This window comes from Semicossyphus pulcher, unplaced genomic scaffold (assembly GCF_022749685.1).
Source record: "Semicossyphus pulcher isolate SPU_LCO1_2020_fin unplaced genomic scaffold, fSemPul1.0.p SCAF_10, whole genome shotgun sequence".
Classification (NCBI taxonomy): domain Eukaryota; kingdom Metazoa; phylum Chordata; class Actinopteri; order Labriformes; family Labridae; genus Semicossyphus; species Semicossyphus pulcher.
The window spans coordinates 19174441-19198803 of record NW_027211604.1 but is presented as its reverse complement, the minus strand read 5'-3'; the positions used below and the strand labels follow the sequence as shown (position 1 = coordinate 19198803).

Genomic DNA, 24363 nt, shown 5'->3' with positions numbered 1-24363 from the left:
TAAAACATTAGTAATCTGTTGTTTCAACATGAACATGTTTTCTTTGCATTATTTGAGGTCTGAAAAACATCTTTTTTGCATCTTTTGGTTATCTTCACCAGTCGTCATTTTCTGCAGATAAAAGACCTAAATGAGACTATTTTATTTGGACGTAGGGAGAAATGTTGTGTAGCCTACAATAAAAATGAAGTTAATTTTACACAAACCTACACGAACCAGAGAAAAACATTTTTGCAGTGTTCTCTTAATTTTTTCTGGAGCTGTATATAATGCTCCCCTTCCCTGAGAGAAAAGTAGGATATGGAATAGAAAGCAAGAAGAGAAACACTGAAGAGTACATTAAACTGTCCTTGAACCAACTCTGTCGCAATATCTTATCACATGCTTGTCAATGCAGCAGTGGCAACTGTCCACTTCGATACCTGCAAACACTGGACCAACAATCAGTTTGAGAGGAAGAACAGGAAGGACTATTCTACGCTTAATTCATTTACCATGTCCTGGATGACTGAGAACCTTCACAGATAACTGGAAGGCCTGAAGGGGCACTGATGTTCAGATCAGAGGTTGGTCACAACAAACGGATGTTTTGTTGGTCTAAAGCTCTTGAAGGCAGCGTAACAAGCTGTTGATCGGAAAAATCAAATTACTTGTACATCCCTCAATATTCAAAAATTAAAATAAGTCAAAAAACAGGAACATAATTGAAAACATTTCAGCCTTTTCCTTTAGATATTTGAAAGTCCAATTCAGACACAATATGACAACAGCATTGAAAAAGCAGAAACTTTTATTGACTTAAGTAAAAGGAGACTCGATGTAATGAAAAATACATAGAAAAAGTAAATAAGAATACAATACTGAAATGATGACGCCATCAACCCACTTGCCTTGCACTTCACTGTACCTTCCCATCTTTTGCTCACAAACTACACCTGAACAATTACATTTAGTTGTATCTAAATCTGCCGTATTTTCTGCTTCTTAAAACAGTCATTTCTGTACTAGACGTGGGTGGAAGGTGGAAATACACTGAAGCGACTAGAAGCAGAACAGTACCTATGTTACAGCTTTAAGCCTTGTCTGATTGTTTCTAACGATGAACAAACATTTTTTTTCCCAATTTTGCTAAACTTAACACTTAAAGCAAAAGTGTTTCATAGTTCACCGCTTGTGAAATTAGAAGCCAGTTTTTTTTAACATACTTTTCTTGTGACTTGTGTTTTATTTTCTTGCATCTCCTTGTAAAGACAAAACACCCAAATTCCACCTTTCCTCTTTCTTCTTCTCATCCCTTCATCGGCACAGAGTAAAAGACCTGACAGATGGGCCATCAAAGAAAAGTGACAACAGCGAAGATATGCCTCTCATTTCTGTACAATAAAAAATAATTTGTTATACTGACCATGCTTGAGACCAGTCAAGCAGCAATGTAAAACACTATTTTTATACATTGGTCATACTTTGCTGTTATTTGAGCACCAAACGTCGGTTAAGAACAGACTGTACACTTACAATACTGTATATCATTGCACAAATCACTGTAGATCTCCGATTCTCTTACTTCCTAGGTCACACGTCTGGTACAGATATGCAGATGCGCTCTGCAAGTCACATTTCACAATCCTTTTTATGAGTGAGAGATAACGTGATCATGTTAAAGAGCTTCTTTTCACCTTGTAAATTTGGCCTCATCTTTACAGAAGCGGAGTGTGTATAAAAAAAAGAAATACGATGCACTGTGGCTACCTCCCCTTCCTTCAAGCGTGTGCAAACCTCAAACTAACCTCATCTGAAATGACTGAAAAAGTGCACATCTGTTACAAGTCACTGCAACATTAATTATGCAGTCAACAAAGAAAGCATTACAATAGCACAAAAACTAATATGCATGTTTCTAGTATAACAAACAGCACTTCTACTTGGCAAAGACATCTCTTTAAGTGATTGCTTATAGCACTTGAAAGCTGGGACGCAGTCGGCGAACTCCCCCGGTGAGTTCATGTGCAGTCGTAATGTAAGGGACTGAAGATGTTTGTTTACTGCTGGCAGGGTTTGAACATCTACTGTATTCTCCTTTTGATGTAGAGTCAAAGGTTTGTAAGGACTATGTCTACAGTTGCATACAGTATATTAAGCACTGAAGCACTTTGCATATAATATAGAGGCACCATATCATAGAAGGCATAGGTGGAGATACATTTACTGCTGTTCTAGCGGCTAGCCTTTTCACCTAACATTTCTTGTAATATTTAGATAAAAACAAAAGAAGTAAACATCACAAGACCCAACAAGGTCATGTGTTATTGCTGGTTCAGTTTAGGTAGAATATTCTTATCAAAATAAAACAAAACAAAAAATATCTTAATTAAAAAAAGGTACCTATAAATAAAAAAATGCTAATAAGCTACAAAGTAGTGATATTTTGTTCATTTAAATCCTTTTTTTTATTCATATGGCGATGGTTTGAGAGCACGTTCACACTATGGTTTCTTGCTCAGGTAATTCGAGGGGATCCAGCCCTCGGCTTCTTCTCCTACATTTTTACAGAACCACCAGCCGCTGCTGTTTTTCTCCAGAACCTCAAACACCGTACCCACCTTGAAGCCGGATGTGTTCTCATCCCCTTCAAAGTCGGCCACAGCCAGATACAGCTCGTCCTTACTGGGCTCCTTCAGTAAAGGCGGAAGCTTGTCCTTTGGCGGGCCGGGCTTCTCGCTCTTCAGCTGGGGCTTTGGGGGAATCGGGACCTTGTTGACTTTGGGTTCTTCTTTCTCTTTGTTTGGAGGAGCGAACCCTTTGGGTTTAGGGGGAGGGGGTCTGCTGAGTTGGGGTGGTGCCACCTTGGGAGCGTCCTGGGCTTCTTTTAGAGCAGGTGGAGGTTTGAGCTCAGTTGGGCTGGAAGGAGTCTCCTTCTTTGGAGGAGGAGGTCTCCTCGGAGCGATGCCAGGGGGCCTCTGAGGGGGCTCCTTGTGGGGAGGCACTGCTGGCTTTGCAGGGGGTGATGAGCTCTCCTGGCTGTGACCATTAATGTGTTTCGGAGGGAGTTTTGGCTCGTCACTGTTTTTACCATTATTGAGAGTGGGGATGTGGATGGGGGGAGAGCTGGGGGGTGCACTTGGTGGGGGACCATTGGTGCCATTCACCTCAGCTGACCCTGAGCCAGGATCTGCAGGTTTTGATGGTCTCAGCTTGCTCCTTAGGTTGGTGATGTCCAGTTTATTCTCTGCTGGAGGATCTGGTTTTGCAGCGGGAGGAGGTTTAGGTCTGATCACTGGCTTCGGCTTCATAAACACCGCCGGGCCGGCTGCTTCAGGTTTCTCCTCCTGCACCTCTGGTTTGGGTTTTGGTGGATGCTTTGGCACAGGTTTCAGATTAAACTTCTTCACCTCTTTGGCAGAGATTTTGTGGCCACATTCAAGACCCATCTCATTGCGAAGGTGAAGAGCTTTGCTCTTATCTTCCTTCTTGGTCTCTGGCGGTTTGTCTGGTTTGAAGGGAGCTGCCTTGGGAGGAACCAGTGGCATGATGACTCCAGGAGCTGGAGGTTTTGGGGGCAAAGGTTTGGAATGATCAGGTCTCGGTTTCTCTGCCACCTCTAATTCAAAGCTTTTATGAATGGACTCCCTCCGAGGTGGCAGAGCTGGTTTCTCCTCCCCTGGAGGGGCTGCTGGGGCTGGGGGTAAAGGTGCAAAGGCAGAAGCCGCCTTGGGTGCACTGGACTTCCAATCTCTCAGCTTAGGCCGGGCACAGGACTCAGGGCCGGTGGTTGGCTCATCTGGTAAAGGTTTTGACCAGCTGTCATCGGTGCCTGAAGCATTTGAAGAACCAGCATCTTCCAGTCTCAGCTTCTCCATCTCATTGGGCAGGGGGGCGAGGAAATTAGGCCGCAGGGCATTACTGGTCTTCTTGTATTTTTCGATAAAGGTGGCGGGGGCCCAGCCCTCTTTTTCCTCTATCTGGATGTACCACCAACCGTTGGCATTCTTCTCAATCACCTGGTAGGTAAAAAGCAGTTGTTTTATTTAATATAATTACTTTATAAGACTATAAATAAAGTAATTGACAATATTAACAAATCTTTTTTAATACCAAATATTTCCCTCCATTTAAATACAACTTTAGGAACTGCCTGACGTACCTCAACTTTGACTCCGGCTTGAAAGCTAATACCGTCAGGGATGGTGGTCTGAAAGTCTGCTATGGTGTAGAACTCTTCCTGGACCTGAGGAGGAACAGGTGGCTTGGGCAGGTTAGCACCACGTGGCTGTGAAACGGGAGAAAGGCACATAAAGGTTAAGACTTTGAAATCTTTCAATACAACAGAATACCCACTGACTCATATGAGGAAAGGCTCTCTTACAAGGGTGAGATCCCTGCGCGGAGGAGGTCTGTGTCTTAATCCCAGTTCTGTGGAGGGAAAAGACATCAAGTAATCACTTTATCACTTAATGTACACATTTTCTTTACATTATAGATACACTAGATAGATTTCTCTAGACTTCTTGATTCTTCTTACTTTTGTCAGAAAAGAAGGAGAGTCTGTTTTCTTTTTGGCTGTTGTCTCGGTTCTCTCTGGCTGCATTGTTTTGCTGGTTCTGTTTAGCGACGCCTTCTAAGTCGTTGGTGCTGGCGTGAGCAGCACCGCCTGCTGACTGCTTCTGGATCTGGATGTCAGCCTTCTTCAGGTAAGAGGCCGGGGCCCAGCCCTCTCGACCTTGATACCTGAGAGAAGTGGAGATGTAAAACAGTCAGTTAAGTATTTTTTTCCCACAAACTTATTCATGTTTTAACTTGTCTTTTTATAATTTTTTTGTATGATACATTGATCCCATTACCTGATCTTCCACCAGCCCTCCAAGTTCTTCTGTATGACCTCGACGATCATGCCTCTCTCCAGGTCGATCTCATCCTCGTCCCTTGCCGAGTACGGGTAAATGACTGAATACTTCTCTTCTAGTGTCACAAAAAGAAAATATACTTAAACATGAAGATAATATCTTTTTTGCTTCTTACAGTGTAAAGATTCACAAAAAATGGGAGCACAAATAAATGTTTATGTAGGGTAATAGCTTGGGGGACAAAGCAATGTGGCAGACTTGGATTACAAAAGCTATGACCCTTTCAAATTTTAAACTGCAATCTGTAACAAACAATGTAAGCAACCTTTTCATAGAGGTCAAAAGTCCTTATCCCTATCCTCCTGTGCTTTAGGACAAACTACTGTAATTTCTACATGTGTGCACTGGTTTGATATTAGCTAACTGACTAAATGAGGCAAGGCTTGAGCAGCATCTTGTGGAGTAAGAAGGTGTGAGATACAAACATGAGCAACACATAGGACACACACACATCCTCCACAAGTATTAACCACAAACAGGACAAACTGACTCCACTAGAAGTGAAGCTAAGTGTACTATTCTTATGACTATTTCTAGTATTATTCTACAGTACTTTACTACACAAATCTAGTATTTAACGCTGGTTAATTAAACTGTTAAATATTTTTCCTATCTTGTGTTTTTATCTGTACAAGATAAAAAATACGCAATCCACTTTGCATGCAAGGATTGTATTTACATGCTCGGATCTCTCATGCAAACAAACATGTCATGCGTACACATGAACAAACATGCACACAGTTGTATGCATGTGTGCACACACACATTTAGAATAGGGGGGAGAAGAAAAGGCGTGCGCTCCACCTTGCCCAAAGCCTGTGCTGAAAAGATCCCCTAAAGTTCTGCGTCGACCCATGTGCCTTGGCAGTGACCAGAATCTCCGAGGCACTGACATCCCAGCACAGTAAGTGGGGCAAAATAGGAAGTGAACATTATATATTCCATCTGGAGGATGTTTCATCTTAGATTAAAGCATTGTCACTATTCTTGGGCCTAGGAGAAATCAAACTGTACCCCTGGCAGGCCGTGGATGATCAATGTTAGTGACTCTCTAATTTCGAGGGCTCTGAGGAGTGACCTGCCCGAGATCGACAGGGCAGCCAGCTGAGCGTCCACTTTTAAACCACACACTTCTTCACCTTGCCAAGACTTGAAATGTGGTTTGTAATTTGCATATTGGTCACGTACCCTCCTTTAATTTGTAGGGCTCCTACCATGTGCTGTACAGTATCATTACAGTATAATTCTTTTAACCTCTGCATCAGGCTTCACCACAATTAAATGCATTGCTTACATATAATTTGTGTAAGTGCTCTATAATTTCAGAATTGAAACATATTTGGATTGCTGTTCTGAAGGGCAACACACAAGCAGAGTATAACCCACATCTAAACGCCTGCACTTCGTCTCATTTGACACTCAAACCTGCACATCACTCATCCTTCACTATTTCTATTTATATGAGGTTTGTGCTAGAGGAGTCATATTGAGCACACCAAATTATCTAACACTATGCATGTTGTGTTGACCTAAAGGAGGCAATGGAAAGACATCTTCTACCTGATCTCATTATTCTAAAGGTCAGAAATAGCTTGCACATACAGTCTGAGAGTAAACGCTAAATAGCCTCTTAACATTTTTCTTGAAGAGGACATTGAATGTAAACAATATCACACCCATGGAAAGCTTAACGTACCTTCTTCTCCTGGAATAGTGAAGTCATCAGGGTCATCCTGGGCCTCCAGGCAGGTGGCAGGGACCCAGCCCTGGGCATCTTCTGAGCTGACAAACCACCAGCCTGAATGAGCAGAACAGAAGCAGTTTGACATACAAGACATCAAGACTGATTATTGTGTTCTTTCGATTATATGTTCAGCAGGTAAGCTGAATGAATGATAAAACATTCATTCCACTTATATATAGTTTGTGTCAACTTGGATGCATTGATACAAATAGTTGGTGGTGCTTTTTCACCAGCCTGATGCCATTATGTTATTTCAAGATTCAAGATTCATGATACTTCAGGTACAACTGTGTGAAATTCTTTAGCCGAGGCTACATTTAAAAAGGGGTAGGTATTAAATATAAAAGACATATAATATAATAAAATAAGGCAGCAGTACTAAAAATCCAAGAAGAAAATTTGAGGGGAAAAAACTTTAAATCTAACGCAAAAAATATAAATGTATACATTTGAGTCAAAAAATATATAAATAAAAAAAAGATATATATATATATATATATATAATTCAAGGCAAAGAAATATATATACATCTAAGGCATATATATAGATATATGTATATCTATATATTTAAGGCCAAACAATATATACATCTAAGGCAAATAAAAAACAGATACATTAAAGGCACAGGCAGAAATATACAAATAAAAAAATATATACATTGAAGAGTCGAGTGTGTATTGCAGTGAATTGGTTGGATTGCACTCTGTGTTCATTTATTTAAAAGTCTTATGGCCTGTTGGAAAAAGCTGCTCCTCAGCCTGCTGGTACAGTATGTGCTTTGAGGGACCTGTACCTCCACCCTGAGGGCAGCAGGGAGAACAGGCTGCTGTGCGGGTGTGATGTTTAAAAAAGACATGCGCCCAACAAGACGACATATTTAAAGAGTACCAGAATCAAACTGGATGAAAGTACTGTATTTATGTAAATCTCATTTATTGATTTGAAGAATGTCACACATTTGTCTTTTTTGTCTGCCACCTTTTTTTCATGTCTCACTGAAGAGAAAGCTTAGTCACAACCAAGGTGGTTCCCAGCATGACTCTGTTATTCCACTACTGGTCGGTTAAACTCCTCACTGTTGAGTTTAGCATCTTATTTAAAGGAACCTCAGCTGTCAATAGAAGCTACTGATATGTCCAACAAAGTCTTTGTTTGTGTACGGATACTTCTAAGAAAATCCAAGTTGAGAAAATATTGAAAGAAATGCTCTATAGAACTTACCAGACTCATTCTTCTCAATGACCTCCACAACCTGACCCACGTGCAGGCTGATCTCAGAGCTCTCCTGCTTCTCGTAGTCTGTTACTGCCACATACTGGTCGAGGAGGAGAGAGTCTGCTGCGGTGGAATCTCCTGGTGAGGGAAACAAAATCAGAAGAGAACCTCATTAAGTCTTTTCCCCTTTCTGCTCCGCTGTTAGGCCGGCTGAAGGATGAAATCTCAATAATGTAAATAAGCCTCTGCTCATTATCTTGTGCTTTGCACTGCGGGCCTGTTAGAATGTGTCAATGGGAAATTAACTTTGTGATATTGACCTTTAAATTTTCCTGCATCTCACTGACAGAAGAGAATATTAAAATGTCAGATTTTATTTGCATTTAAAAGAACTTTACTGAAGCCAATTTAGGCAAAAGTGTCAAAGTGCATCTGCAGAGTTATAACAACTCAGTTTTGATTAAATGCGAACAGTAAGTACAATGTCTTGAGCGTAGGCTTATCTACAGCATAAAGATTCACACGGACATGAAGCAGAGATGGTAGCTGACGTGATTGGAGAGATAGCGTGATTGGAAACAGTGAGCTTACAGAGGAATGTTGGGAGAAAGGAATAAAAAAGGTTTGGTATGAAGAAGTGTAAAGGGTTAAAAAAATAAATCATGGACATGGCTGTGATTTCACACAGAAACAAACCAGCACCACTAAAGACCCACCACCGATGTTAGCAGCAAGCCAGTCTGAGGAAATCAACTCAACACAAGAGGGCTCGTTATAAAACCAGCTGCACACACTCGTATCCTGTGTCTATGGCTTCTTTATCTTGGTTCATGTTCTTTAAAACTTGACTGGAATAAACCCTGATTCATAGACTGTACTTAACATTTTAAAATTAATTAAAAACAACAACCTTTCACATGTTGCAATTTAGCGGTCTTTATGCATTTCTATTGCCACAGATCACTGAAGGTGCTGATGGAAACATGTTCATCATCGAACTAACATGTCCAAGCTGTCAAAATAGATAACTATGTTGTAAAATCCAAAACGTAAAGATGGAGTTTTAAACCAGCTAAAAGTATCACACCTTGTCTTTCCATTGCACATCCTTCAGTGAGCTGCATCAAGCTAAACAAAAGGGTTTGAATAAACCGCCATTATCCTCAATCTTTTATGCCCTAAGCGGACATGCATCCATACATTATATTTACTCTGTTTTCCCTTGTTAACGAGTAAATTCAGGTTATATTCTCAAGATCTCGACTTATACCCCTTGTGTAAATGTGTGCGTTGACGCAGGTTTTCCAGACCCAGGAAGACCGGTAATGCCGTTTGTCTCTTTTCCCATTGCCAGTGAAGTATACTCCTTTCAGTCTCTTTTTTCATGTGTCACCGTCAGATGTCACATATGAGCCGGAAACCCGGCTAGGAAAACGAAAGATGTTGGTTATGTCTTTATTGTATCTATTACTCATGTAGTCTACTTGTCAAACTCGGTGCCGACAAATTTGGAACGATGTTCGAGTGCTGCTCGGACGGAGACGGGCGGAATTTGTAGCTACTACTGCAGAGTCATTTGTCGATTGTAATTTCTCCCACTAAGCAAAAAAGCCAGGTGTTAGCAGGTTTTTTGACCAGTGGGAAAAAAGCTTTATTTATCACGTTATCACGAGGTAACGACGCGGCACCACCGTAACATCAGATGATCATAACTCGTATCCCGAGAGTTGTAAAAGCACAGAACAAACATAGAAGCAGGTTAACTTACCTGATTAGTCTGGACAATGGCAACATGGCATGTCGTTCTCTGTATTATCACAGTGTTGTTTTCTAGATCGCCAGAAAATTTGCTTTGTTATTTCAAGATAATGTGATAAATTAATCCAATATAATTAGAAGAAAAATGAGTCGAGATCTTGAGAAAACGACCAGAAATAACTCTTTATCACGGGGAAACAGAGTAAATAAAATGTATGGATGCATGTCCGCTAAGGTCTTCCGTACTTTTTCTACTCTGTCTCAACACACCTGTTCTACACTCAAGGAAATGCACCACACAGGGTTTAAAGATCACCAACTTTATCATATTCTTTAACCAGGAGCCAATGCAAGCCCCAAGCCTTCAACAGAGCCACATCCCACCTGGCCAGACCAGGGGAGGAGAGGAGGGGGGGGGCAGGCCACTATAGCAACTCGCTGGGTCAAACACACAGCACGACCAAGTGTTTACTACCTCGCTTTAGGAAAGTAGTCGCTCGCTCCACAATCCCTGATGGAGAGGAAAATGAATAGAGAAGAAAACTGAAAAAATGACATGGATGCAACATAAGAATATTAGAATGAAGAGGATAGAGAGACTTTAAAGAGAAACAGTGAAACAATAAAAAAGGTGCTGTCTAATTTATCAGTAGTATAACAGTCCAGGAACACCAGGAAGACATACAGAAATAACATTTGGCCTGGTGGAATCAATGCTTCTTTTTTATTTGTGTAAATATAAGTGGCCACTAGATGGGGCTAATTTCATATTATATACTACAGGTGAAAAGTAGAATATTTCTGTTTGTGTTGGTGGCTTATATGCAATAGCAATGTAACAGCAAAACCAAAAAGGTTTCCATCACAAACACAATAAAGTTGCGTCTTACCTGACTTCTTTTTTCCGATGGGTTCCCTGTTAAAGAGAGGAAAACATTATAACATAACTAACCTGGAAATACTGAACCAGTTTGCAAAGCCAAGGAGGCAAACCAGTACTACAAATATCTTATTATTATTATTTTTAATAAATCACATCAACTTATGAATGTCATGTCATAAAACTTACAAAAAGATAAGACAGCAGCTGTAAGTATTGATTCACTCTCACAGGTATTTTTAATTCTTCAAAGCTCCTGTGAGGAGTTTTTCACTGGTTATGAAACAGACTGAAATTAATACTGATTACTCTATATGACTTACAAAAGCAAACCAGACCATCAGCGACAAGAGTGATTATTTCTGAAACAGCTGGCTGGGTGTAGGTGTCAGATGAAGCGATTAACTGCACGCTGCCTTTAGCCGCTTTCCCACTGGTCAAAAAACCAGCTAACACCCGCTAACACCCGCTTTTTTGCTTAGTGGGAAAGGTTACAATCGGCATTCAGACCCGGTTCAAATGACTCTGCAGTAGACCTGCGTAATTATCGCCTCAGCTCCGATCGGCAATAATGGGAACACAAAACCTGTGTCGACGCGCTAATCTCCGCCCCCTTTCCGGAGCGGTGCTATGCTATACAGACTGAATGAGTAATAGATATAATAAAGACCTAACCACTGTAACACTGTTTACTAACCCTGTCTCTGGCGCATTTGTGATGTCAGATGGTGATGCAGCAGAAAAGAGGCCAAAGGAGTATACTTCACTGGCAATAGGAAAAGAGACAATCAGCATCTATAAGCGGGTCTTCCCAGGTCTGAAAAACCCCGTACTTTAATTTGTGTCGACTTAAAAAAAAACGACAGTGTTTTGTGGATGTATTTATGCATCAACTTCCACATACCACTGCTGTGTTACAAGTACTTTCTCTGGAAGTAGATATGTTTCAATCATTAACTCTGCGTGGGAAACTGGCACTAATGAAGCTTTTCAAATGAACTTTGAATTGATTCAATTTGATCAGATTTTTTGTGGTTTCATTTGAATCTGTCATGGTGCCACAGCACATCACTTACACTAATTACTCCAGCAATGACTTAACAATAATTGCAAACATTATCTATCAGATTTATACATCTGCTTCAGACACATAAGAGAAGGATGAGTCTCTCTGTTTCCCTCTATATCCAGGCCCACGGGAGCTGCCTCTGGATAGCTGATATCTGAAATTTAGTCTGATGTAAAATTCAATACAGCATCTGCTGTGTCTGGTTTAGACATTAGCCAGATAAATAGACCATCACTCCTCAGCAGCAGTCTGGGGCTGATTCAATGTCCAGATGCCACGAAAAGTCAATGGTGGCTAATGCTCAGCATTTTCCTCCCCGGCTCGCTCTGCCTCTCCCTCTTTGTTATCTAAATATTACTCTCTTACTTTATGGCCTCCCTTTGCCTTCCTTTCAAATCTTCCATGTCTGCTTAAGTCACTCCTTCATCTCTTTTGATCATTTTCCTTGGCAACTACTGCTTGTTCGTTTCCCTGCATCGACATGAATGCTCTCAGCCACATAAAGCATTGTTCGATTGGAGGAACTGTTAATTGCGGAGGCTTAAGTCTCAATAAATCTTTACCCATAAGCGAGCCCATTAATGGACTATAAAAAGAAATCCGGCTGGGCCAATCAAAGCAGCACCAATGATGTGGATTATGACAGAGCAGGCATGTGTGTGTGTGTGTGCCTTGTTTGCTTGCTTTGAGCCAAGGTGAAACCAGGGTCACGTAATGCATCGGACATTGCCTAATATAATTATTTTAGCTATAACTAGTTTACAGTACAAAATCAAATGAATCCTCCCACTTCAACATTCATGGGATCATTCAGGCAGCCATGGTTGAGTCACATGGCGGCCAATGACATGACAAACAGGAAAACTAATTATTACAATCCGGGAATTGTCCGACCACACTTCAGGTATGCTGTTACAAAGAAGAGGCAACTATTCCATAGACTGTGTAAAAAGATAGACGACATGACGGCTCCCTAAAACTGAAGCCAAAAAATATCAAGCGCCCCCTGGCTGCAGTATAGGTCATAAAGCCCGCCTCCTCCATGTTAACAGATGGGACATGAGTCAAACTATAAAATCAAAATACACGTCAAATTAATGTTTCTCAAACATGGTTTCTGTCATTATAGCTAGTTCTTATCATGCTGATTTACATCCAAGAGCTCATTTTTCTGACAAGTTTAGTTTTAATTTGATGCTGTAAAAAGGATGATTGGCAGCTCTGTTGACAAATCCGGCTCCTGCAGCTGATCTGTTCCTGATGGAAGTGTAGAGGAGGAACGGCAAGAGGAGACGTAACTAAAACAATCACTACAGTCATTGAAGTTTCCATATCTGTGAACGTCTGCTTCAGACCAATGCAAGAAGCTGTTCTGCTGTTTAATACAGCGTTTTTTTCGCCGGTAATTTAATTGTGTTTTGGTTCCACCCGCCGATCTCTACACAACAACTCTGGCTCCAAATTAAGTCACCATCACAAGATGGTAGCGCCCGTCACAGGGGCTATTTTGGCTTCAGTTTCGTAGAATGAGAGCAGATGGAGACACACCGTCCATCTCTATATACAGTCATTGAACTTTTCAAATAACCTAACCTTACAGTTAACAGCTACTGTACCACAGAGGATTCATGCAATGTTGTTTCCCTCTCTTCCTATCCCACCTTAACACATCCCTTCCTCTCCTTCTGTCCTTGCAGTATGAGCTGCTCTGCACTCTTTCCATCCAGCTCTTTTTCCATCATGATACACCATCTATTTATATTTTCCTCCCCCACTTTCCCTTTCCTTGCCCCATCCTTCCTCTTCTCTACAGAACCCTTCCCTTCTCATCCATCTTTCCTTATTCTTTGACCCTCTACCTTTTCTTTAAATCGAACTACTCCTTCTCCTCTCCTCTTCCTCTGCTGCTCTTTAGAGAGAAAGTCCAAGATGTCCCTCTGAGTGCAGTAAATTTATAGGCCATGATAAATCTTCTCCTACTATTGCTGCTGTGTCTGTACACCAACCCTGTTGTCAGACAGCCAAACAACAGGCTGCACCAGCAGAGAGCAGTAATCCAATTTCAATAAAGACAAACCAAGGTCTCTCCTTTATTCGTCTGCCTTAAGTAATGCTCCCTCTCTTTCCTGCCTCTCCCAGCTTGCTTGGGGATTCGTATGAGGAGGTATGTGTCCTTGGGGAACACCTCTGAGGAAGGACAGGAGAAAAAATGGTGTGTGGGGTGTGTGTGGGTGATCATACACAGATATGAAGAGGTTTCTGTTAACGGGAGAGTTAAAGAGGATGCGGTTATCACACTGTCAGGAGGGCATCTCTGCTGATCGACATACTCACAAAATGATGCTAATATTCTCCACGTTCTGAGCAAAACAGCAAACTCAGTGAACCGACTGACTACACAGACAACACCCTTCAAAGTGACGTCGAATCCATCCACATTATAGATGACAATATGGCCGGCGGATGCAAGTAGCTGTCTCATATTAATCCCACTAACAGCAACATGCCCTGTTAATTGTCCTTGAGCTGAATCCCCCGGCTGCTCCCTCAGTGTAGGTCACCCCTGACAGACATTCGCCTAATACAGAGAATATGAATGCAAACACTGCACGGCTTAACAAGATATTTAATATACATTTAATTCTAATTACTAAAAACATTACTTAAAGCTATTTGCTTAACTTACGAGTGAGTCAAAGTGAAGCTTCAGGCTTAACGTGTAGGCTTCAGTGCAGACACTAAAATCACAAACGTTCTGCATACAGTGGCTTTTGGGTCAGATGCACCAGCAGTTACAGTATTATAAATACATCCAAAAGTGGAGTGACATTTCGCATTTTCACTGGCTCAACAATTTTACGGACTTTAAATGTCAAGGAGACTGGGGTGACAAGTGGTATATGAAAGAGACACACTCACACCTGCATTAGGGGGGTGTGAGACTGTGGCTGCCTGAACCAAGAGACAAAAGTGCCCTGCTTTAAGTGGGAGTGAAGAATCTAAAGGTTTGTCCAGTTTTGATACTGCTTTATTGAGTTTTAACCAGGTTTCTGAAAAAGGAATGCATCCATGCTAACAAGTAATACAATCATGTATATTTGGACATGGCAGCATCAATACTGAAGTTGTTACTCTCCCAGGATTGCACAGGCTGTGAAAACTGACATCTCAGAAAACAATTACTGTAAAATTTGGTAAATAAGAGGCGCTTTAAAAAAAAATTTTCACCTACAAAGTGGGCTGCGTCCAATATACCGGTGTGACCAAAATATCAGTATAAAATGCAGAGTGAGGTATGTTATACCCCTTTCACACCGAAATTAGTGCGTTGACGTGGGTTTTTCAGACCTGGGAAGACCTGCTAATAAATGCAGATTCTCTCTGTTCCCATTGCCAGTGGAGTAGTCTCTTTTCTGCTGCGTCACAATCTGATGTTATGGTGGTTAGGTCTTTGTTGTATCTAATACTCATTCAGTTTGTGTATTAAATTCGGCGCTGACAAATTAGGAACGATGTTCGAGCGCTGCTCGGACGGAGACAGGCAGAATTTGTAACTGAGATGACAAGGAGTCGCACAAGTTACCGATGGAGCATAGCATCACGCCCAAAAGGGGGCGGAGAATAGCGTGTCAACGCGGGTTTTGTGTTCCCATCATTGCCGATCGGAGCCGAGGAGATAATTACCCGGGTCTACTGCAGAGTCATTTGACCCGGGGCTGAATGCCGATTGGAACCTTTCCCATTAAGCAAAAAAGCCGGTGTTAGCGGGTTTTAGTGGGTTTTTTTGACCAGTGGGAAAGAGGCTTTATTGTTTTACTGTATTTTACTCAGATGATGGCGCTATCCAGTTGTTAAGTGGTGAGGTCACATCTTCTCATTAAAATGTTTCCGGGTCCAAGCCGCAGCAATGTCTCCTATTTACAATATACAACTGCAGTGCTGTTTTCCTCACTGTTTTAAGCGAGGAAAACTAACTTGATTGTTGCTAACGCTTCGTAGGATTGCAAACTCGACATGGGGAAACAAGGTGGCAGGCTGTAATTTGTGTGTGTGTTTTGAATGTGTTTTAAATGAAAACAAATTGAAATTGTATTGAAATAACTTACACATTTTTATTAATAAATTGCTATAGAAAACCTTTTTTCCCTCTGGGATACCTCCAAAAACAGACTGCGACTTATATTCTGAATTTGACGGTAATTACATAATAAATACTTAGAAAGCATTCTGCAAGGTTGTAAATGATGAAGTACATTTATTGCTCCTATAAAGTTGTGCACATTAATGTTACATATAATGTTTTGTAAAGTTGTAGTTTAATGTTTGACGTAAGGGATTGGACCACAGTTATAGTCTCACATTTCTTAAAGTCTTGCCAATTGAAAACCCACTCTGCATGTGCTACCTCACTGCTGGCCCTACATGCACTCCCAGCATACATAGCAGAATTTATCAACTCAATTTCCTGTCGACTGAGGCAACTTCCCATCGCCCAGCTCCGCATGTGATGACAGAGAGGTTAAAACTAATATTGCAGCTGACAGCTGTTGGTGTAAACTCCATCTCCAGGGTCAAAGCGTGAGCTCCATATTGTGGTCTCTATGAAACCAGCCACCCGTAACCTCCACTGCCCTGAAGGTGCGGGCAACCTTCATACCAACACATTTGTAACCAGGACCTGTGTGTGAAGTTATGTGTGCGTCAACACGTACGCGTGTGTGTCGGACGCTGGCATTCGCTGCCTGCTGATGTTTTAGTTTAGGCACATAGTAACTGTCAGCGCTCTGGATATGACGCTAATGTGTTGAGTGAGATTTACAAGAGACAACACGGCAGGTCTGCTCGCCGTCAGAGCAATCACGCAGTCTCAGCTGTCTGGAGCCGGGTGGCTGAGCTGAGCTGCAGCTACATGCTCTATGCTAACTCAGCCTTTTAAAAAAGGGCCTATTAGGTTTATTTCTGCTTGAAAAATCCAACAGGAAGTAGTGCACATCCATTACAGAGCATAAAGAATACTAATTACTGGCAGGCTGTGGTAAAAATTTCAACAGGACCTGACATGACATCACTTACAGGAACAATAGTGCTTATTTATCATTGCATGTGAGCCTGGGGGGTTGTGTATATGTGTGTATTTGTGTCCGTGTGTGGTTCTTACTCCTTGGGTGGGTTGAGGTCTTCAGGTCTGGTCTCAAAGAACACCCTGACCTCCTCGCACTGGGAGATGTAGACTGGGAGCTGAATGAGGGCCTGCAGGCACAAAAGATAGCAGAGGAACATCTCATAAACTGACAAGTGCAGTAGCTTCAGTAAATACACAAGTCAGCCAAAGTTTAAATGCAGTGTTCACCTGGTGCCTGGCCTCCATTAAGTCACAGAACAAGTAATTACTACAGTATTTAAGTGCATTTTCAGACTACATGCCCGAGCAGGTATAAATGTTGCTGTGTACTGGCTGGCCAATGTACTGAGCAACTTGTTTGGTTTTATTAGTGAACAAAGAACAAAAGTCTTCTCTTTTTCTTACAGGGAAATGTTACTTTTGATCACACATGTTTTGCTGTTTCTTTGATAGGCGACATGATTTATTTTTAAAGTGATAATCTTGTAACACAATGGTGCCTGAGCTGATGTCCCACTGATGAAAGCATTTGCATCTGCAGTATTACAGACTGGGTGTCTGGGGCGAAAAAAAATCACAAGCAGCGCCCAGTTAGTGACGTGTTTTTCATCAGCCAGCAGTGGTTGGTCTGCCAGAGAGGGTAGGCGGAGCTAAGCGGCTGCTTTTCCGCTCTCTGCATGTGTTGCGAGTAAACAGTAATCTACTATGGCTGAACAAACAAAGAAAAGATGTATGACTACAGATACAACTTCAAACATAAGTGAAAATCCAGAGAAAAAGAAACAAATTTGACGCTCAGATGAAGGCAAACAGTCTAAAAAGGAAAGCCACCGTCAGCGAGGAAAATTAGGAGATAGAACCGGAGCCAACCGTGGACGTCACACATGCAGCACTGTCTGGATATCTAATATTCACATATTTTACCATGTAACAATCTAATATTTCTCTTTCTTGCACTTATCTCCCACATATTAATGCGTTTGTGTTTTTATGAATGTATGTTTTTCACAGATTCCTTGTTGAAGGTAAAATATTGCAAAAAAAGTTTTGGTTTGATTTCTTGTTTTATCACCAATGGCTGCATTTGATCCAAAAAAAGGCCTCAATAAAGGTTTGTTTTATTAATATGTTTATATAGTCCCTTATACTTCAGCTGTGATAACGTTGAATGGATTGTGACATCGCAGTTTCTGATTACATATGCAAAAAAAAGTGACCAAAATGCAAATTTTGACAGCACCTTGACTTGCTTGAAATTGCCCCTCACTAAAACAACACATTTAGAAGATGTGCCTGAGTAGCCGATGTGCTCTCTACTAAACTAGGCTATTTCTTTTCATGGTTTCATTGTAATTGCCCTCACTGGTTTTCAATTTCAATATGACAACCAAAGAGCTGAATTACTTCAGAATAAAAAGCACAGCAACAATAAGTCAGATTAGTTATTTTCCCTTTGCAGTGTTATTCAGTCACACCAGCTGCTTCTATTCTCGTCTGCGGCTTATTCGCCTTGCCTACCTTCCTTCCTCCTCTCACACCTCTGTGGAGGATCACTAGCAGCACAGACATGAGTCCTGACAAGTGGGTTGTAGATGAAAGACAAACAGCCACATCCACCTCTCTTTATTGGTGTGATCTCTTGCACTCTCGCAGCCGTTCAGGTTACCACACAGTCTTTTTTTTTGGTCTCTCTTGACTCTGTGTTTTATCACCTTCCCTTACTCTTTCAACCAAACCACTAAAAGCCAGCAGTGAAACTGATAACCTCAACAGCGTGATGGCCCAAACCAGAAGAGTCACCACTGACCCTGTGGTGACCATCCCTCTTACAGCTAAGAGAGCTACGCCACTCCCTCTCCTCCTTCTGGCAGCCAAAGCTCAATGCTATCCATCACGCTTCCTCTGCTGGCCTCTACCTCTGATTTTAATACTCCTAAGTGTTTCACTTCAGTCCTTTAAGGGAGCACAGTCTGTATTCTCTGACACACTCTGATATAACGTCAGGATTGACGGGCGCAGAATGGAAGCCAAAGACCCAACCAAGGTGCCCTTGTCCCATGTGCCACAGCCGCCTTGTTATACTTATGACCACGAGCCAGTGCCAACAGCATGTGTTGAAGGAAAGGAGCGGGACTACTGCCATAGCGTAACAAGGGTTTTTCATTAGCTGCAAAGTCATATACAGTGGGAGTGGGCACATGTGAGAACTTACATGTTGGTTGATTCATGGACTATAATGCATCAGTGTGACCTCAAACCTAGCTTCATCCATTTCTCATGACACAGAAGCTAACTAGCTGATTTAAGAGTTCTTACTGGTGACCTCCAGAGACCCTCCACAATCTCTCGTCTTGCAGCCCAGAACGCTTCGCTGTGCCTGAGGTCAGGGTGCATCCTGAACTGGCTATCGTCTCCTTGGATTTATTCCTCTGCTCGTGTCAGCCTGTGGCCCGTCCACTCATTACAATTCTCCCCAGGGAGCAGACTGGAGGGGGGCTCAGGGTACATTACAGCAAATGGACTTTATGGGTGTTCTTTACAGCAGGCAGCATTAAGGTAATTGTGTGTGCCTGTGTGTGTGTGAATGCACAATGCAAGTGTGTTCTTCAAGGTAAAATAGGAAATGAAAATGGGAGATCTTAATGTGCACTCCCATAAATGTAGAGTACATTGTCACTGAAGCTGTGCACAAATATTTCTTACAGCTATACACATAGTGGAAACGAGGGTCCTTAGTCTTGACAAATAAGCAGGGCTTTCGTTATCCGGTAATTGATGGGGTTTTTTTTCCAGTTAAATCTGTTCAAGTCTGACATATTGTCATTATGTCTGGTGAAAATAATATATGTTCAACAAACGATATCACTGATTCATTATAACTCCCCTCAGCGCTTCAGGAATATGTTAGAGCAGCCATCTGAACCATTATTGGTCATTTTGGTCAAAGGAATTACTGGCGAGGACGAGTCAGCAGCATCAGCCACAGCCCCTCTCATCGATGCCACACGCGCACGAGATGCCAGAGCTGTGATGACAGCAGCTATGGAGGCTTGAATTTCCCCAAGGCCTGCAAAGTCCTCATCAGGGATTTCAGTGAGATATATCCCGAGTGGGCCAAACTGGCCAAGCTAGCCTGCTTGATCCCCGTCCAAAGACATTCGGGCAGCAACATTAATTAATATTAGAGATGTACAATATTGGATTTTTTTTTGCCGATTTCCGATTTCGATAGCGATATATTAGGCACATGTTTTTTTTCCACCTAATTGCAGAGAACATCGAGTCTCCCCTGTAGTGGAATTGATACCATGCCTACTTTAATTGTAGTGACCAAAAACTGCCATACCGCAGACATCTTGCAACCTTCTTCACACTTGACGGAAGAGGCGTTATACAAAAGGTCACGTCCGAAACACGGCAGTGAGGGACACATGCCAGGACTTGTTTACTGCACCTACGACAGAGACGTCAGTGATCGCTGACGGACTCTTTTTATCCTGTGTTCGTCCATGAATATGTAAGTTAGTCTTGCACTGATGTTGTTGATTTGATGTATGTTACACTCTGTTAGTGTCGGCTTTGGCCGCAAGTGTATTTTCGGGGTGTTTGATGTTGTTAAGTCCACTAAAATGATGAGAATGTGAGCTAACTGTTAGTTAAGAGCTGTGAAAGTCTGCCGATGCAGATATGTCATTTTCAAGCCATTATCTGCAGATACCGATAACATGCCAATAATATTGTGCATCCCTAATTAATATCTAATAATTATTATGTATAACTAACTGCACTCCCTCAGGGAGATAAAGAGTGCACATGCATATGGACAGCACGGACGCAGTGCAGAAATTGGTCATTTGGGCATGAGACATGTTGCTCGCTGTATAAATGTTAGTTTAGTGAATTGTATGAACTGAACTGTAGACTGGAGTTCTTGTTTACAGTGACACACAGAGTCAGGGCTGTCTCACTATATTTGACTGTAATTTCACCCGTTTGTGCATAACATTGAAAGCGTCCAGGACAGGTGGACCGGCACAGAATTTTTTTAACGGAAACCCTGTATAAGGAGTTAAATCGTCTATTTTCTATTCTTGAATCTGCTTTATCAGCTATATATACACCTCATATTTTTATTTTCATTTATTTTATCTATTCTTATCTTTATACTCTATTTACTTACTTGCTATTTTGTCTTTGTGCTGCTGCAACACCCAAGTTTCCCCCCCTGGAAATCAAAAAAGTAGTATCTTATCTTAATTTAAAATGACATAATCCACATTGTTTTCACTTAAATAAAACAAACATCTGTGGATATATATTTTTTGTCCATTGTTGCCTGAGAATAAGGGACAATTTGAGGTGTCGTTTATGCAAAATCTTAATCCTTTTACTTACAAACAGACTTTTCCTGTGATGCATTTCATTAAACTGTGTGACCTCTGTAGTTATTCCAGCTCAGCAGTCTGATGTTTGGTTTCAAACAACCCCCAATTCCCTCTTTTTTTCTCCCTCTTTCTTTCTTTCTTTTTATTCGACTGTGTTTCCTGACTTCAATAAAAACATAACACTTACAACCAGGGAAATTCCATATGAGTCAGGTTAAAGCCTCAGCTGTACAACATAAGGGCTGACTCAGCTCTCCCCCAAGAAAAAGTTTTACCTTGTCAACCTGGCTGCAGGCGGGGGTGGATGAAAATGCTGTTTTTGTGCTTACAGTTCGAGTTCAGATTTGTTTACAGGAGTTACTGAAATACCCAGAATGCACTGCCTTTTTTCAGCAAATCATGATGTGAAAATATCACATACTCCTAAACCCTAAATAACAAAAAGTGGATGTCAAACAAAGTCAATTCAACTGAACAACAGGTAAATACACTTTAAATAATCTTTCAGGCATTTCCACAATAACATCTGAGTGCAGCAACAGCACTGCTGTGGCTCAGCTGCTCCCATAAACATCCACACCCAAAGAGACGAAACAACAACACTACCCATTCCTCCCCCAAACTCTTTATTTTTCACATAAGTGGTTAAAGATGTTGCCTACAGCAGCTGTACATTCCTTTAACCCCAGACGACACTCGGCGGAGCGGAGCTGTACGGTCACCGGCCCCTCCTCAATACTGTTTATTAAGCATTTAACTTTCCTCTTCACTCTGAGGCCTTGTGAATTGCTATCTTCATTCACCTTGAAAAGAAGTGACATAAGGCCCATTAGCACCTTATCAGAAACTAATTAGTACTGTGAGGGTTTCATGAAGCTCTTCGTGATCCCACGATAGAGTAGCACAGTTGAAAGCAAGAGAAAGGGCCGAGACAGAACTCGGCCGTAAAAACATCCTCAAATTTCACCTCTCAGTGAGACAGAAAAAAGTGTGTATGGTTTAGAGGCCCTCAGGCGAGCCTGCAAAATGTAACAAAAACACAACCTATGGGCCGTGGATGTGCTGACTGGAGCAAGCTCAGCAGCAGCCAGCTCTTCGCCTTTGGCACAATTCTGCACTGATAGTTCTGACCACAACACAAGATGTAATAACAGCTCGTCCTCCCTTGTATTTCTAAATACCAGAGCGTTGGTTAACACAAAAGTCATGTAACTTCGTGGCCTGGATGTTTATTTGTCTTATCATGCGATGTAATGACTCCTGGTTGCAAAACAGACTCCCTCCTTGGTTACTGAAGATCAACAGAAAACTCATTTAGAAAAATGGAAATTTTGAAACTATTGCTTTGCATTCACATCAAAGGCACAAACTGTTTCTTGTTGCTAAGAAGCTTAACATCAATCATAATGTGTTCATTTAGCTCGCTGTGGCTACATTTCTATCAAATTGTAGCAATTAGTTGTTGGCTATTGGCAGTTTTATGGTTGTGTTTCTGCTGCAGCAGAGCTCGAGGTTGTACTGTTTGCATTTTTTTCGCTCTTTCTTGAGGGCAAGTGATTAATCTGTTTGGTTAAAAGCAATGTAATGATCTGAATAATGTACGTGTAGGTTTAACATACTCCCTGCTTTAACTGGTGGATGGAGCTGCAGTATTTCAAACAGCAAAACAGTCACCGCTAACACACACATTTTAACACACTTCTATACTCAACAGAAGAGTCCATGCAGCCTTTCTTTTGTCACTGACAGCAAGTTAACATCATAAACACAAAAAGTTAATTCTCTTATATTATTTACTGGCGATTTACTGTGAATTCAGGAGGTACAATGACACGTACCTTTCCATTTATCAGCTACATAGAATTATACTCCTTTCCCACCAAAATTAGCGTGTGTACGCAGGTGTTTCAGACCCAGGAAGGCCCGCTAATAAATAAAAAGATTGTCTCTTTTCCCATTGTCAGTGAAGTATACTCCTTTTGGCCTCTTTTCTGCTGCGTCACCGTCTGATGTCACAAATGCACCAGAAACAGGGTTAGTAAACAGTGAAGATGTTCAGTGGTTAGGTCTTTGTTGTATCTATTACTCATTCAGTCTGTGTATCAAACTCGGTGCGACAAATTTGGAACGATGTTCGAGCGCTGCTCGGACGGAGACGTAGAATTTGTAGCTGAGAGGACAAGGAGTGGCAGAAGTTACCGACGGAGCATGGCATCGCGCCGGAAAGGGGGCGGAGTTTAGGGTGACGACCCGGGTTTTGTGTTCCCATCAATGCTGATCGGAGCCGAGGCAATAATTACCCGGGTCTACTGCAGAGTCATTTGACCCGGGTCTCAATGCCGATTGTAACCTTTCCCACTAATCAAGAAAGTTTTTTTTTTTTTTTTAAGATTATTTTTTTTGCCTTCGGCTTTATTGATAGGACAGGTGAAGATAGACAGGAAATGTTGGGAGTAGAGAGTGGGTGATGACATGCACCAAATGATCGGCAGACCGGGAGTCGAACCTGCGATCAGTGCGACGAGGACTGTAGCTATGACAACTGAACTAAACAGCGCCCCAAGCCATGTTTTTTGACCAGTGGGAAAGCAGCTTTAGATTTTCTCTCATACTCTATTAATCCCTTGAGCTGTTTTTTCTCCTTTAGTCTGTCTCTGTTAGCAGGGAGGTCACAGTCAGCCGCAGAGCACCTGGGGAGCTTTTAGGACACCTCGGCAGGTTGGATGCCTGCTGTCACAAAGGTTTGCTCCAGGGAGTTTAGCATTGCACACAGCAATTATGAAGGCAAGGGCAACAGCATTATTCATACAGCTGTTCTTGGAACAATGTAATCCTATAAATCTGGCTCTTATGCAAATATTGCAGTGTGAGGCTGTGAGATCAACTATGAATTTTAAACAACTGCCTGTGCATCTGTTTGGCAGCTGGAATGACTGACAGACAAAGAAATTGGCTTACAAATTCAGGCACTGCAATGTTCAAGATAAATCACAAACTAAGACATGTATTGTTTAATAAGTCGTACAGAATTCAGATGGTGGAGTTACTCAGTTTAAACGTGGCTGAAATAAAAAGCGACTCCTGTTGCTCATGTTCACTCACAGATGGCGTGAAAGGATTATTTTCCATTTTCCTCTTCATGCTTTGGTTGACACAACGTGGGTGGGATGCTTGTTTTCCCCTGACCACTGCACTTTCTCACTTGACTTTAGTCCTTTTTGCTGAAGATCAAAAGTCTCCCTCTCTGTAAATATCCAGGATAAAGTCATAAATTGGTGAACATACTCAC

General features: G+C 41.6%; 1 protein-coding gene across 4 annotated transcripts in view; it reads right to left on the bottom strand.

Moving 5' to 3' along the window:
- Positions 1 to 772: 772 nt before the first annotated feature.
- Positions 773 to 24363, bottom strand: part of sh3pxd2b (SH3 and PX domains 2B) — a 43446-nt gene continuing 19855 nt past the window's right edge. The window contains exons 5-15 of one of the 4 annotated variants that reach the window (XM_069672628.1): positions 16726 to 16817; positions 10509 to 10534; positions 10094 to 10129; positions 7867 to 7998; positions 6598 to 6699; positions 5706 to 5789; positions 4839 to 4956; positions 4520 to 4725; positions 4364 to 4410; positions 4142 to 4267; positions 773 to 3998 (exon numbers count right to left, since the gene is read on the bottom strand). In XM_069672628.1, the coding sequence (XP_069528729.1) occupies positions 2484 to 3998; positions 4142 to 4267; positions 4364 to 4410; positions 4520 to 4725; positions 4839 to 4956; positions 5706 to 5789; positions 6598 to 6699; positions 7867 to 7998; positions 10094 to 10129; positions 10509 to 10534; positions 16726 to 16817 (2484 nt within the window). In that variant the 3' untranslated portion in view covers positions 773 to 2483. The remainder of the gene's footprint in view (positions 3999 to 4141; positions 4268 to 4363; positions 4411 to 4519; positions 4726 to 4838; positions 4957 to 5705; positions 5790 to 6597; positions 6700 to 7866; positions 7999 to 10093; positions 10130 to 10508; positions 10535 to 16725; positions 16818 to 24363) is intronic. The other 3 variants (XM_069672644.1, XM_069672636.1, XM_069672652.1) reach the window with 3 other exon arrangements.